General features: G+C 44.1%; 1 protein-coding gene across 8 annotated transcripts in view; it reads right to left on the bottom strand.

The window, feature by feature from the left end:
• The window catches only part of LOC102454033 (rifampicin phosphotransferase-like), an 86,400-nt gene that overhangs the window by 19,272 nt on the left and 53,337 nt on the right, over window positions 1-13,791 (bottom strand). For 7 of the 8 annotated variants that reach the window (XM_075939964.1, XM_075939969.1, XM_075939968.1 and 4 more), the window contains 8 exons: window positions 7,785-7,935; window positions 7,141-7,238; window positions 6,942-7,013; window positions 3,829-3,935; window positions 2,988-3,060; window positions 2,505-2,600; window positions 1,803-1,877; window positions 1,620-1,712 (listed from right to left, as the gene is read on the bottom strand). In XM_075939964.1, coding sequence (XP_075796079.1) covers window positions 1,620-1,712; window positions 1,803-1,877; window positions 2,505-2,600; window positions 2,988-3,060; window positions 3,829-3,935; window positions 6,942-7,013; window positions 7,141-7,238; window positions 7,785-7,935 — 765 coding nt within the window. The remainder of the gene's footprint in view (window positions 1-1,619; window positions 1,713-1,802; window positions 1,878-2,504; window positions 2,601-2,987; window positions 3,061-3,828; window positions 3,936-6,941; window positions 7,014-7,140; window positions 7,239-7,784; window positions 7,936-13,791) is intronic. The other variant, XM_075939965.1, reaches the window with a different exon arrangement.

Raw genomic sequence — 13,791 nt, forward strand, 5'->3', positions numbered from 1 at the left:
TAGACTGGCAAGTTTTTCCGCAAAATCAGCCGCTTTTCCGGAAAAACTTGCCAGCTGTCTACACTGGCCGCTTGAATTTCCGCAAAAGCACTGATGATCTCATCTAAGATTGTCAGTGCTTTTGCGGAAATACTATGCTGCTCCCGTTCGGGCAAAAGTCTTTTTCCGAAAAACTTTTGCACAAAAGGGCCAGTGTAGACAGCAGAGATTTGTTTTCCGCAAAAAAGCCCAGATCGCAAAAATGGCGATCAGAGCTTTTTTGCGGAAAAGCACGTTTAGATTGGCCACGGACGCTTTTCCGCAAAAAGTCCTGCCGTTAAAAGCATTTCCGGAAAATCATGCCAGTGTAGACGTAGCCTGACTGAATAAGCATTGTCATCCAGGATAAGGCCCTTAGTAAAATGACTGATTTTTTTAACTGATGTAATGGATTGCTTAGGGATGTGTAAACCCTATTAAGGAAGAGAAGAAACAAGCTGATAGGTACAATAGTTTGGCAACTCAAAAGATCAGGCATTGATGCTGCTTGACGGAGAAGAGAAAACAAAACATTTCCCCCAGCTTTTGCACCCTATTCAAAATAAATTAAAGGCCTATACATTAAAAATATATTGGTGGCAACATTTTGAAATTGGGAGAGTATGAATTTATTTTCATCTCAAAAGCAGCAGTTTCTCACATTACTAGCTCAATGGCTAGATTTGAAAATGAGTCCCCAACATGTGTCTGGCTGCACTGAATTCCAGCAGTCCCCAGCTAGTACAAGCTTCCTGGTGGGCCAGAATCAGAGAGCTATAACCAGTCTTTCCTCCTTCCATTTCTCTCAGCAGAAACTGAGCACAGCTGAGTCTGTGACTCCTGTCCACAGCTCCACTGGATGCTTAATGACCACAAATAGTCCGGATCTTGGTTATATGGCTCATTCTAAAGGCATGTGGTAAGGAGGAGCGCTACACGTTACAAGGTTTTAATACGTGAATTCAATTGACTATTGATATGAGGCCCTACAAGAAATGACAGGGGGATTTTACTCTTTTCTCTTCCCACACAACAGAGTGCTTGTGTGCAAATAAAATCCTGACTGGGCTCTTCACAAACATTAGACCTTAAATGGAAAAGCCTTAAAAATCTTCAAATGGTACTTCACTACCTGCATCTGACACAACGTGCCTAAATCAGCAAGGGACAGAACACCATGGGTGTGTCTAGACTACAGGGTTTTGTCGACAAAAGTGGACTTTTGTTGACAAAACTATACCTGCGACTACACTACCACCGAGTTCAGTCAACATAACGTCGACAGAACTTGGCAGTTTTGTCGACGGCGGTAAACCTCATGCTATGAGGAATAACGCCTTTTGTTGACAGAGTTCTGTCGAGAGAAGGTGTTATTGCATCTACACTGTCCTTTGCGTCCACACTCATGTCGACAAAGCGGCTTGCTTGGTTGACAGAATTGGCTGTAGTCTAGACGCTCTTTGTCGACAGAGGCTTTGGCGACAGTATCTGTCGACAAAGCCTCTGTTGACAAAAGCCTGTAGTCTAGACGTATCCCATGAGAACCCAGAGAAAGAGAGATATTTGTTCCTCACAGGCGCCAAGAACCTTGCACTCCTTACCATTGCAGATTTGAAGCTATTTAAGATCTTTCTCCACATTGGTAATTCCCCGTATGTTACAACAAGGTCATAAGAGCTCAACTCAGGCAGTTCCTGGTGGAAGAAACGGAACAGAAAATGGGAATTAACTAATGAACCAAATGTTTCAATTCTTAGAAGTCCAAGAGCCTAATTAGCACCTACTTGTTCTATCAAAAAGCAGAGAGCTTTGTTCTTCCCATACACCAGGTTGGCTTGTTCAAATGAAACAGCAATCGACTGAAGAGAGAGAACAGACATGCTCAGATACTTTTGTGGAAAGAACAGATAACAGCAACTGTTTATTGCTCCATGAGTGGAATTGGGGCTAATCCCTGCATCTTCTATCACCAGGCCTTTTTGCTTCATGATCACTAAGAGGTAAATAAATAATTAGTAACACTTTAGGAAGTGTCAAGTATCAGAGGGGTAGCCATGTTAGTCTGAATCTGCAAAAGCGGCGAGGAGTCCTGTGGCACCTTATAGACTAACTGAAGTGTTGGAGCATAAGCTTTCGTGGGCAAAGACCCACTTCGTCAGATGCAAGTAGTGGAAATTTCCAGAGGTAGGTACTCTATAAGGTGCCACAGGACTCCTCACCACTTTAGGAAGTACGTTTTGCCTCCTTTCACCTGTATATAGCAGAGTAATTTAATAATTGTAATTATATTGTTTTATACGTGGTAATATATAGTCCTTGCATAGCAATATGCAGCATATCTCATGAAGTACCCAAAGAACAATTTATTTCCCTATGGGCAGACATGGCATTTGTGAGAGGGATGCTACAGGGATATTTTAAGAGCAGCCCAATCAGTGGAAGAAAAGGAAAGTTGATCAGATGCCTTTCCATTCTTTGAGTCATACCATAATATTCAGGAACAAATGGCCGCAGTACATATCCAGGCATCGAAAACTGTATGGCTTGAGTCCATCCAGCCCTCCACTATGCACACAGAATTGCTGGAAGTGATTTAAAAGCGAAACATTATTAGCATCAGAGCCACCCCTACCCAATGGCAGAAAATGCAGCTGCGTAGGGCACTTGAAAATCTGGGGCATCGCTGGGTCTTAATGTCCACCCTCCCACCTCTTCCTATCCCTGTTCTGTGGCTCTGCTTCCTCCGGTGAGGATCTAGTTAACTTTAAAGTGAAAAGCCTGCCAGAGCTATTAGCAGAACACTTCGCATCCGTAAAATACAGCGAACAGTACTTATCTCCTATGTACCATACCCTCAGATGAAAGGTTCTATATAGGAATTTAGATGATGATGATGAATTGGATAAATACCCCATTCATCAAAAAAACCCACCCTTATCTGCGTTCAAGATTTCTTTTTAAAATCTCACCTGAGCTGCATACTGTAGGGCTCTCCCAAACACAGCCCACATCAGTGGGGTCACAGCACCGGGAGCTGTTTCACTGAAAACAGTCAAATCATTCATTCTCAGAGCTTAGATCTCAATATCAGTGTTTAGCTTTCTTTATGGAAGTCAAGACCCAACTGGAAAAGTCCAGGTTATTTACAAGTTATGGCAATGCTTTATCTACGCATTTAGAAAGGTAATTTTTTTATGTCCATAAAAATGTCTTTAAAGCGTGTCCATTTCATAGAATCACAGAATCATAGAACATTAGAACTAGAAGGGACCTTGAGAAATCAAGTCCAGTCCCCTGCCCTCACAGCAGGACCAAGCACGGTCTAGATCATCCCTGACAGATGTCTATCCAACCTGCTCTTAAATATCTCCAGTCATGGAGATTCCACAACCTCCCTAGGCAATTTATTTGTTACATACTGGTTATTGCAAACTGATCCGTCCATTGACATTTGGTGATAATGTGATCGTTGTGATAAGCATGTGTCATGTCCCCCTGCAGTTGGCTCACATAGAGGATAACAGCTTACTACTGTAGCCAGCTAATGGAGTTACTCCTTAAATTAACGTGTAAATGTCTAACTCCACTAGGAGCTGTGAATGCTCATACAAAAACAAAAAGAGGCCACTTAGTTAGCTGCCTAAATGTATATGTAGATGTCAAAATTTTGGTGCCCAAGTTTCATAATTTTGGCCATAATGTTCAAGCGCCATGTACTGGCCTTTGGCTTAGTAAATAGATATATGAAGAAGCCATAAGATTTGTGGAAAACCATGAAATCAAAACAATTCATTGATCCCCAGTACTTACCTTATATTGGCTGTTGTTAGCCACTGATAGTCTGATGGGAAACCAGAGTCAAATTCATGCATCAGCTCAAATTCTGACTCCAGATCAAAAGCTGTCACAGGTCTATCCTAAATATGAGGAAAAAATACAGGAGTGGAAATTATTTCCAATTGATTTAAAGAATGCTTTTGATTGAAAATGTTGTCATACTAAACTGATACAACCTTTTTCATTGCTAAGTGATCAGGTTTTCATAGAATCATAGGGTTGGAAGAGACCTAGGAGGTCATCGAGTCAAACCCCCTGCCCAAAGCAGGACCAATCCCAATTAAATCATCCCAGCCAAGCATCTGTCAAGCAGGGACTTAAAAACTTCTAGGGATGGAGATTCTACCACGTCCCTAGGGAACCCATCCCAGCGCTTCACCACCCTCCTAGGGAAATAGTTTTTCCTAATATCCAACCTAGACCTCCGCCCACTGCAACTTGAGACCATTGCTCCTTGTTCTGCCATCCATCACTACTGAGAACAGCCTCTCTCCATCCTCTTTGGAACCTTCCTTCAGGTAGTTAAAGGCTGCTATCAAATCCCCCCCAATCTTCTGTAGACTAAATATGCCCAAATCCCTCAGCCTCTTCTCATAAGTCATATGCTCATCATTTTTGTTGCTCTCTGCTGGACTCTCTCTAATGCATCTACATCCTTTCTGTAATAGGGGGCCCCTTTTAATTGTCACTATGGTCCTGTTTGTAAAACAGGGTCTTGTTTGCAAAAGTGTTTGTGTTCAACTGCCCACAAAATAGTTGTGAGCCTAATTTGCATATGTGATTATCCCAGTTCTGCATGAATAAGGACTAGTCACTCAAATCGATATTATCATATAACTGGGCATTTGTGCACTCTTCTGGGAGTAGCTGAAGTAATTACTAGGTATCATCCATAGAACTGTCAGGCACAGGCCCTGAAACTTATGTTGCCAGAGAAGTTTCCATTATTTGTTCCACTATAATCTATTCCTTTTACACATCAAATAAGGAGGCAAGGCTGTTCTGTTGTTACGAGGCATCATTGCACTCCGTTTTTGATGGCAAGTTCAAATCCTTGCCTGACTTCACAATCAATAGGGGGTTTGGTGTCCACATCTTAACCCTGATTTTATTCTCCTCACAAAACCACAATGCAATCTGGCATGATTGCCACTCTTCTGTAGAGTTCCCCGAATTGGAACAACAGAATGTTGCAAAAGTATGAGTTGCATTGACAGCGTTTGGCAGGGTTGTAGGTCAGGACAGAAGCAGTATCAAGTACTTCTAATCAAACTTGATGTGCCCTGGCAGCGCTGAATAGAGGAAGCTTGTCTAGCGTCTCTTGACATTTATGCCATGCTTCTTTTTCCCTCCCTTCTATGAGCACTGAATTTATTCACAACTAATTTTTTGGAAGTATGTTAAACGAGCTGTATTTGCTAATCTAATTAGCATGGACCATGGAAAATATTATCACAGTAGTTTTACCAACTTATAAACATGTGGTAGGAGTCTGGAAGTCTTACAATAACAGTAAGCCCAAGATTGGGAATGAAAAAATTGGGATTTGGATGATTTTGGTAAACAAAATTACCAGAATCACATTCCAGTGTCTGACTGTGGTCATTGTAAATTAACTCTGCACACTTTTGCGCACGCAGCTATGTGCACAAAATTCTAAAAGCCTGGCTAGCTCACTCGCTTTGCTACTGTGATGTGCAACAAATAACATATCATACACAGCTGTGCTGTAGTTAATGGCCTGCCAGCATTTCCATTAAGAGTAGAAATTTCCATTACAAATAGAAGCAGTCAGAAGTTGGTTAAGGTGAGTTGTTGTGAACTCTGGTCTGGAAGACAACATTTCCATAATAACCCACCCTAGCATCCTAAGAAAAAAAAAGGGTCCCATCCATTTCAATAGGAATTTTGCCTAAGGCACACCTAACTTGGTCCTAAATGGGAAACTAAGAAGGATAGTCTTATAGTTAAGACACGTTGGGCTCGTCTACACTGGCCCCTTTTCCGGAAGGGGCATGTAAATTTCACCAGTCGTCGTAGGGAAATCCGTGGGGGATTTAAATATCCCCCGCGGCATTTAAATAAAAATGTCCGCCGCTTTATTCCGGCTTTTTTAAAAGCCGGAAAAGAGCGTCTACACTGGCCCCGATCCTCCGGAAAAAGTGCCCTTTTCCGGAGGGTCTTATTCTGTGACTCACCCCTCATCTGTAAAATGGGGTTGCCCACAGAGTGAGGATGACTTCACTGATATGCAGGGGATACTCTGTCACCAGACGGATGTAAATTAGACATACTGACATTGCAAATGATGCAGGGATTTAAATCTCCCGTGCTTCATTTGAATAAAAATGGCCACCGTGTTTTGCCAAGTCAGCAGTTTGTTGGCAAAATGAGGCTGTCAAGACGGGTATCAGGCGACAAAGAAAGCCTTTGTCGCCTGATCCTGTAAACCTCATTTTACGAGGCATAAGGGATCGGCCAACAAAGGCTTTGTCTTCTGATCCCCGTCTTGACAGCCGCTTTTTGCCGACTCACTGCTGACTCATCAAAACACGGTGGCCATTTTTATTCAAATGAAGCACAGGAAATTTAAATCCCCACTTCATTTGCAATGTTGGTATGTCTAATATACATCCCTCTGGCGACAGAGTATCCCCTGCATATCAGTGAAGTCATCCTCACTCTGTGGGCAACCCCATTTTACAGATGAGGGGTGAGTCACAGAACAATAGTGTAGCTTGTTACAGTCTGTGGCCAAATCCCTAAATCCCTAACAATTATAACGTACTCATCTGATGAAGTGGGTTTTACCCACAAAAGCTCATGATACTATATATATATTTGTTAGTCTCTAAGGGTATGTCTAGACTACATGGCTCTGTCGCCAGAGTCATGTAGATTAGTTTACTAGACATACCCAAATGAAGCGGCGATTTAAATAATCGCCGCTTCATTTAAATTAAAATGGCTGCTGCGCTGTGCCCATCAGCTGTGCCCATCAGCTGTACCCTAAGGGTACATCTACAAAGCAACCTAGGGGAAGGCCTAGGACAAGCTAGCTCAGAGATAATGATAATTAATCTCACCTGGAGGAAGTAGATTACGTTTTCCTTCACGGTCCACTCAATATTCCTTGCGGTTCCATGTGCTTTTCCCACCTTTAATAAACAAACACTTATTGCTGAGAATGGCAGCACCTTTCTCTGCTGCCTGTCCATAAAAAGGGAGAGAATTCTCACTGGTGCACAGGGAGCGAGTCTGTGAGATGCAAATGGACACGCCTACCTGGAGAGCAAGACCAGCCAACTTCATGATGGTGTCCTCAGAAATGCAGCACCGCTGGGCCTCTGTAGGGCAGTCATCTTCTGCAGTGCCTCCACCAGCTTGGAAACAAGAGGAAGAACCACACGCAATATGGTCATTTGTGGATGAGGATCATTTTGTTTTAGAAGAGAGGAAGGCTGGCCCAATGGTTAGGGTGCTAGCCTGGGGTCTGAAGGAGCAGGATTCAATTTGCTGCTCAGCCACAAGCATTTCTGGTGTGACTTTGATCAAGCCACTGTGTCTCCATACTTATTGACAGATGATAATCACACCGTTCTGCCTCACTGGGGTGTGTTTCAGATAAATATATTAAGTACTGTGAGGTGCTGAGATACTATGGTAATAGTGTCTAAGATGGACAAGTGGGAAAGCAGCTCTGGGACTGAGTCTGAACTGTCTAAAAGTGTCTATTTGTGGTACCCAGGCATTTTGCAGCCTGGCTCCACCTGGGTATGCAGTTTGCTGGCCCTTCCTACTCCCAGGAAAATCTTTGCAAAGTGCAGCCTCCGTCAGCTATCATTCCTCTCCCCCTCTGTATGGCGGGGCCCTGCATTTTTCACAAACGTGCCGAAGAAAGCATACCGGGGATCATACCCAAGGCTCACCTCTCAACTGGCCACCCTGCGGCTTGGAGCCCATCTTCTTGCTGGTGAGGTGAAGCCCACACTTTGGGCTGTGACGAAGTGTGATCGTGTCAGGTTCAGCACAGTCACTGCCCTTCGCCTGGGGACAAAGCAGAATCGGGGAAGGAAAAGGCTACAATTTGCTTCAGGCTTCTCTGTTCCCTCCCCACAGGAGGGGAGCCATTCATGCTTCCTACCCCCAGGAAATGCACAAAATCCCCTTGGTAAGGGTATCACCCTCCTAAGAGTACCCAACTGTAAAGGGGGGGGTGCAACCCACACACAACTTGAAAGAGCTGAGGTGGACTGGTAGGCCAATGAACTCCCCAGGCAGCACCTGGAGGAGGAGCCAGGGAGAAGGGACCGATTGATTAGACCCCTGGCTTGGCTGAACAGGAAGGGATAGAGCCCAGAAAAGCCAGGAAGTGGCAACAGAAGAGGCTGCAGGAAGGTAAGCTGTGGTCAATCTGTGGCAGAAGGCAGGTGTATTCGCAGAGCTTCCCTAGGAGGATGGGGAGTCCGGGGCAACCACTCCCCTTCTGAAACAGGCCCTGACCCCCACCCTGTCTCTTCCTGCCCCTCCTCTGCTCCCATCCCACCTTCTTCTGCCTCTGCTCCTCCCTTCTCCCTGCCCCCCATTGCTCCCATTCCCTGAAGCCCCCTCCCCAAGTGATGCAACCCATAGGATTACCAGGGGTCTGGTTGCACGGTGGCAGCAGAAGCCTGGGTGGAAGCTGCGGGAAGCAGAGTTACCCAGCTGCCTGCTCCGTTCTGCTGCCTTTCTCCTAGCCGGGTCGCTCCGCTTCACTGCGGCAGCAGGAAACAGGGCGACCCTGCCCCAGCCTGCCCTGCTCTGCAAATCCAAGCCCACGTCCCGCAGGGGGAGTGGAGCAAAGTGATCTGGCTGGGCGATGGCGGAGCAAGCTGCCGCATCGCTCCACTTCCTGTGGCTCCCGCTGCTGTGGTAACCCCTGCAGCCAAACTCAGGCCTCCTAGAGCCCTGTGGGCTAACTTCAGTATGGGAGACCATCCTGTCCATAGGGTGGTCCCCAAAACATGGGGCCCAGGGCAGCTGCCCTAACCCATCCTATGGCTCCGGAGTTAGATACCAGAGATCAGTCCACAGTTACTCCCCAAGAGGAGGGAGTCGGGAGCTGGTGAACCCAAGGATGGGGGAAACCAGGAATGTAGGAGAAGGCTCATGGGAAAAGAAGCAAGGAATAGGGCTGCTGATTAGTGCGCCCCTGAGCTGGAACTGAGGCTGGAGGGTGGGTCCAGCTTACCCTACAACATGGCACAGGCCAGACAGAGGACAGCACTGCCTGAAGCAATTTGTCTGGGAAAGAACTCCCCCCCCCCCCCCCCCAGTCCCAAAAGGGGAATACAATATGCTGATCTAAACAGAGGGCCGAGTCATAAGGAAGCGATGGTTCCTGGCATGAGTGGAGATGCAGAATGAGCTAGGACAGGGTGAATCTCTCTAATTCCGTGTTTCTTAAACTTATTAAGAGTGAGGAACACCAAACAATAATTTTTTTTTTAATGGGGAACACCCATTTTGTTGAGCAAAAAATAAAAAAGGATGGGGGGGAGTTATTGAGAAGACAAAAAAGGTCGCCTGCCCCTTTAAGGATGGCCATTTTGGATTCTGTTCTCCACAGCACACCTCCAAAAGCCTCGCGGCACACCAATGTGCCGCGGAACACAGTTTAAGAAAAACTGCTCTAATTCATCCACTTCCTTCCTAAAGATTGGACACCGGACTTCAGATGGGGCCTTCCTGGTGTACACGAGAGCTGTCAAGGCACCCAGAATGACATTAGCCTTTTTTGGAACTGCATATTCAATTTGTGATCCACTGTCGCCCCCCCAGATCTGCCTGCCAAGTTACTCCCTATATTATAGTTGCGTGTTTGATTTTTCCTTCAGAGGTGCAGTGCTTTGGACTTGTCTTTAATTAATTTAATCTTGTTGATTTTAGACCTCCAATTTGTTATGGCTGTTTTGAATTTTAATGCTGTCCTCTAATGTGCATGCAACCTCTCTCAGCTCTGTGTCATCTGAAAATGTTATTAGCAAACTCTCCACTCTATTATGCAAGTTATTAGTGAAAATATAGACTAGTACTGGATCTAGGACAGACACCTACAGGTCCCCAGTAAATGCTTTCTTCTAGTTTGACAGTGAACCATTGATAATTATACTTTGAGCATGATGTTTCAACCAGTCACTCACCCACTTTATAGCAATTCTATCAAGACTACATTTCTCTAGATTGTTTATAAAAATGCCAAGTGGCCCTGTGTTAAAGCCTTATTAAAACCAAGTTATGTTATGTTCCTCACTCCCTTGCTTCTCCTCATATCCATTAGGCCTGTAATACTGTAACAGAAAGAAATGAGGGTGATTTGGTGTGATTTGCTTTTGATAAATCCATCTGGGCTACATTACCTTTTATCCTCCAGGTGCTTGCAAATTGATTGTTTAATAATGTGTTCCAATATCTTTTCAGATATCTTGGTTAGGCTGGTTGGTCTATACTTTTCCAAATCCTCTTTATACGCTTTTGTAGAGATAAGTACTGTGTTTCTCCTTCTCCAGTGCTCTGGGACCACACTTGTCCTCTATCGGTTCTTGAGGAGAATTGCTAACAGTTCTGAGATTGCTTCCTAAAATAAGTGTCATCAGTTCCTGACAACATGACTTACTTAAATATTCTTTAAATTATTCTTTCCCTACTTTGGCTTGTATTCCTTATCACTTGTTGTTAATAATTGTAATAACAATGAGTAGTCCTGTGGTACCTTAGAGACTAACAAATGTATAGGATCATGAGCTCTCATGGTAAAACCCACTTCATCAGATGAGCTGGAGTGGGAAAAAACAGAATCCAAGGTATAAACAACAGCAAAAGTAGTTACCTATCAATTGTAGGACCCACGTTAATGAAGCTAATTAAGTAGACTGGATATGTCCCATTCATAGCTTTTGATGTGAAAATATGAATGTCAAAGTCAGGGGAAATTGGCTTTGTAGTGCGTTAACCAGTTAATATCTTTATTCAAGTTCAGGTTGACAGCATCAAATTTGTAAATGAATTCCAGTTCAGTAGTCTCTCTCTGTAATTGGGTGGTAAAATTGTGTAATTATGTTATGCATCTGGAACACAATTAATTATGTTATGCAATTGGAACACAATTAATTTTTCTGGAGAAGAATGGAGCAAAAGAGCATTGAACATGTCAGCCATTTTGATGTCATCCATTATTAGCTCTCCTGTCCTACTGATTAGTGGGCTTACATTTTTTGTCTTTCTCTTGTTCCAAATGTATTTATAGAGCCTCTTCTTATTGCCTTTTGTGTCCCCTGCTTGGTATAACTCATCTGATGACTTAGCCTTTTTTGATTTTGTCCCTACATGCTTAAGATACACTTTGGTACTCATCCAAGCAATTTTGTCTTGGTGTCCACTTTTTCAAGTTGAGCATGCAAGAATTGAAGCATCTTGAATCACTTTTGGAAACCTTGACCGTGATCCATTACAACCCAAGGGCAGCGCTACTGAGGGCCAAAGATGCCAACATCTGCTAACGCAGCTTTCAAATATTTCTTAAGTTTTCACATACTGAGGATTGTTTCATATGAATGATGGAATTCATACCTTTACAGAGGGGCAGCAGAAGAACCTGTGCACCACTTGGGTCCCATGCAAGCCCTATTTTGAGGAGCTGAATTTCACCTTGAGGGAACTAACAAGGCAGCATGGATAGGAGTAATTATTTATACAAGTGATAGGAAAGTTCTAACCAGCAGGTTATAAGTTAGCAAAGATTTCCAGAGTTTATTGGGTGAGATTATATGGACTTTGTGCTACAGGAGGTTAAAATTGAATGTTATAAGCCAGAAGGAACCATTTAAAGTCTATGAATTTGCAAGGTATTACAAGAAAAAAAAAGGGACAGGGAGACAAAAAGAAAGAGAGAGAAGCCAAGCAAGCAGCAGGGAAGATTAAGGCAAACAAAGAAGGGATAAGGAAAAGAAGTGAGAACAATGAAAAGGAGAGCTGATGAGTCATTCTGTCCTCTGAATCACTTCATTCCTTTGCAAACTGAAAAACTATAAAGAGCACCACCGTGTGGTGTCACTGACAACTTCCATGTAAAGAGATTGCGGAGGACCCTTTACAGAGGTATGTTTTAGAAACTTTCACTAATCACAAACCAACACCGTCCAATAAATACCAGCAACGTGCAAATAACTTAAATTCATCCTGAGCAGAAATGTCTGTGCTCAGACATTATAGTCGTCTACCGCCATTGGAGGACTGGATCAGACCTGTGGTTGATCTAGACCCGTGTCCTGTCTTTGATGGAAACCAGTCCAGCTGCTTTTGAGAAAGCAAGAAACCCTGCAGTAGGCAGTTCTAGTCCCCATATATTTCCATTGCCACGCTCATCAGAACAGTATCGTTTCTGAGCGGTCTCCTGTGTGTTTTTATATATAGACACAGACTACATGTTCTAACTTGGGTGGTTGAGGTTAGGCACCTAACTTCTTACTTAGGCACTTGAATTAAATATAACCTGATTTGCAGAGCTACTGAGCACTTTAGGAGCACAAGACCGAGGTGAGGAGCGTAGGGACATAACATTCTACTCTCAGAATTTCTCCTCCCCCAGGGCTTAGGAAGAGCGCATTCTCTGCTGCTTTCTGCCTACTATATATTTGAGAGAGCTTGTCTGTCTGTGTGTGTATGTCTGTCTATCTGTCCGTCTGTTCAAGGACTCCTGCTAAACGATAAGAGCCAGGACCATCAAATTCGGTATAATCTAAACCAAGGTAAGGGTTTAATCATTCTAGGAAAATGGGATGTGCCTGGAATGGGATTGCTTCTCATATAACCACTCAGAAAAGAGACAGAATCACAGCAGGTGAAAGGGGCTGGCGGGGGGTACTCCCCCAATCCAGAACTGTCCCAGGCCCAAGTCTCTCAGGGTACATCTTCACTATCCCCTCAGTTCGAACTAGGGAGGCTAATGAGGGTGACCGAAATTGCAAATGAAGCGCGGGATTTAAATATCCTGCACTTCGTTAGCATGTTCCCGGCCGGTTGCCATTCTGGAAATTGACTAGCCTGGAATAACTGCCCCCGTCTACACGCGGCAGAGAAGGGCGATTCTGAAATAAACCCCTTACTTAGAATTACCAGTTAAACCTCATGGAATGAGGCATCCTTCAAGGCATCCAGGCATCCTTCAAGGAGGGTGAGGTGGGGGTCTGAAACGCCCTCCCCCTATTCATACAGGAATATTGCTGGCTATTCCCCTTTGTCAGGGAGTCAGGGGAAAGTGCACAGTTTACTCCATTCCTCACTCTGGCTGAGGAAGGCAGGAAGCAGATGAACTTGGGCCTACCCCAGGCAGTGGTCATCACCCCTCTCCTGGTTGTGGCTACTGGAGCTGCAGTAGCCATGGAGAGGTGCTTCTCTCCTGGCCCCACGCTGCTGCAGTGAGAGAGGGCTGGGGTAGACCTCTCTCACTGGGGCAGCCTGAATTCAGGACCCCTCCCCACAACCCACCCCATGATTTCAATGAAACCTGGACATTTTCATTTTATTTAAGAAAAAAATGAATTGTGTTAACGACCCTTGCAATGCTGGGTAAATCTAGTACATATATATAAGAACCCCTTTTTAAACTGAGCAGACCTCTTTGCTTTTTCCTTTCCTCAAGTCTGTAGTGTTATTTATAACTGGATTGAACCACTTGTTAGATAAATCACTATACAAGGCATTTAATTCTAGTGAGAAAGCTCCAGCGTTTCTTGGCCGCTCCACAGGTTTAGCTCCTCCTCCTTCTCCCTTTGATTTAATACAGATTGTAAAACTTTATAGCCAGATTTGAATGACCTTCACTTGCACTGTTTGTAATCTGTAGTATTTCTCTAGAGTCTCTTGCATAAATGCTAAAGACAGTGCAAAACCCAATAT

Source organism: Pelodiscus sinensis, chromosome 12 (genome assembly GCF_049634645.1).
Source record: "Pelodiscus sinensis isolate JC-2024 chromosome 12, ASM4963464v1, whole genome shotgun sequence".
NCBI lineage: Eukaryota > Metazoa > Chordata > Testudines > Trionychidae > Pelodiscus > Pelodiscus sinensis.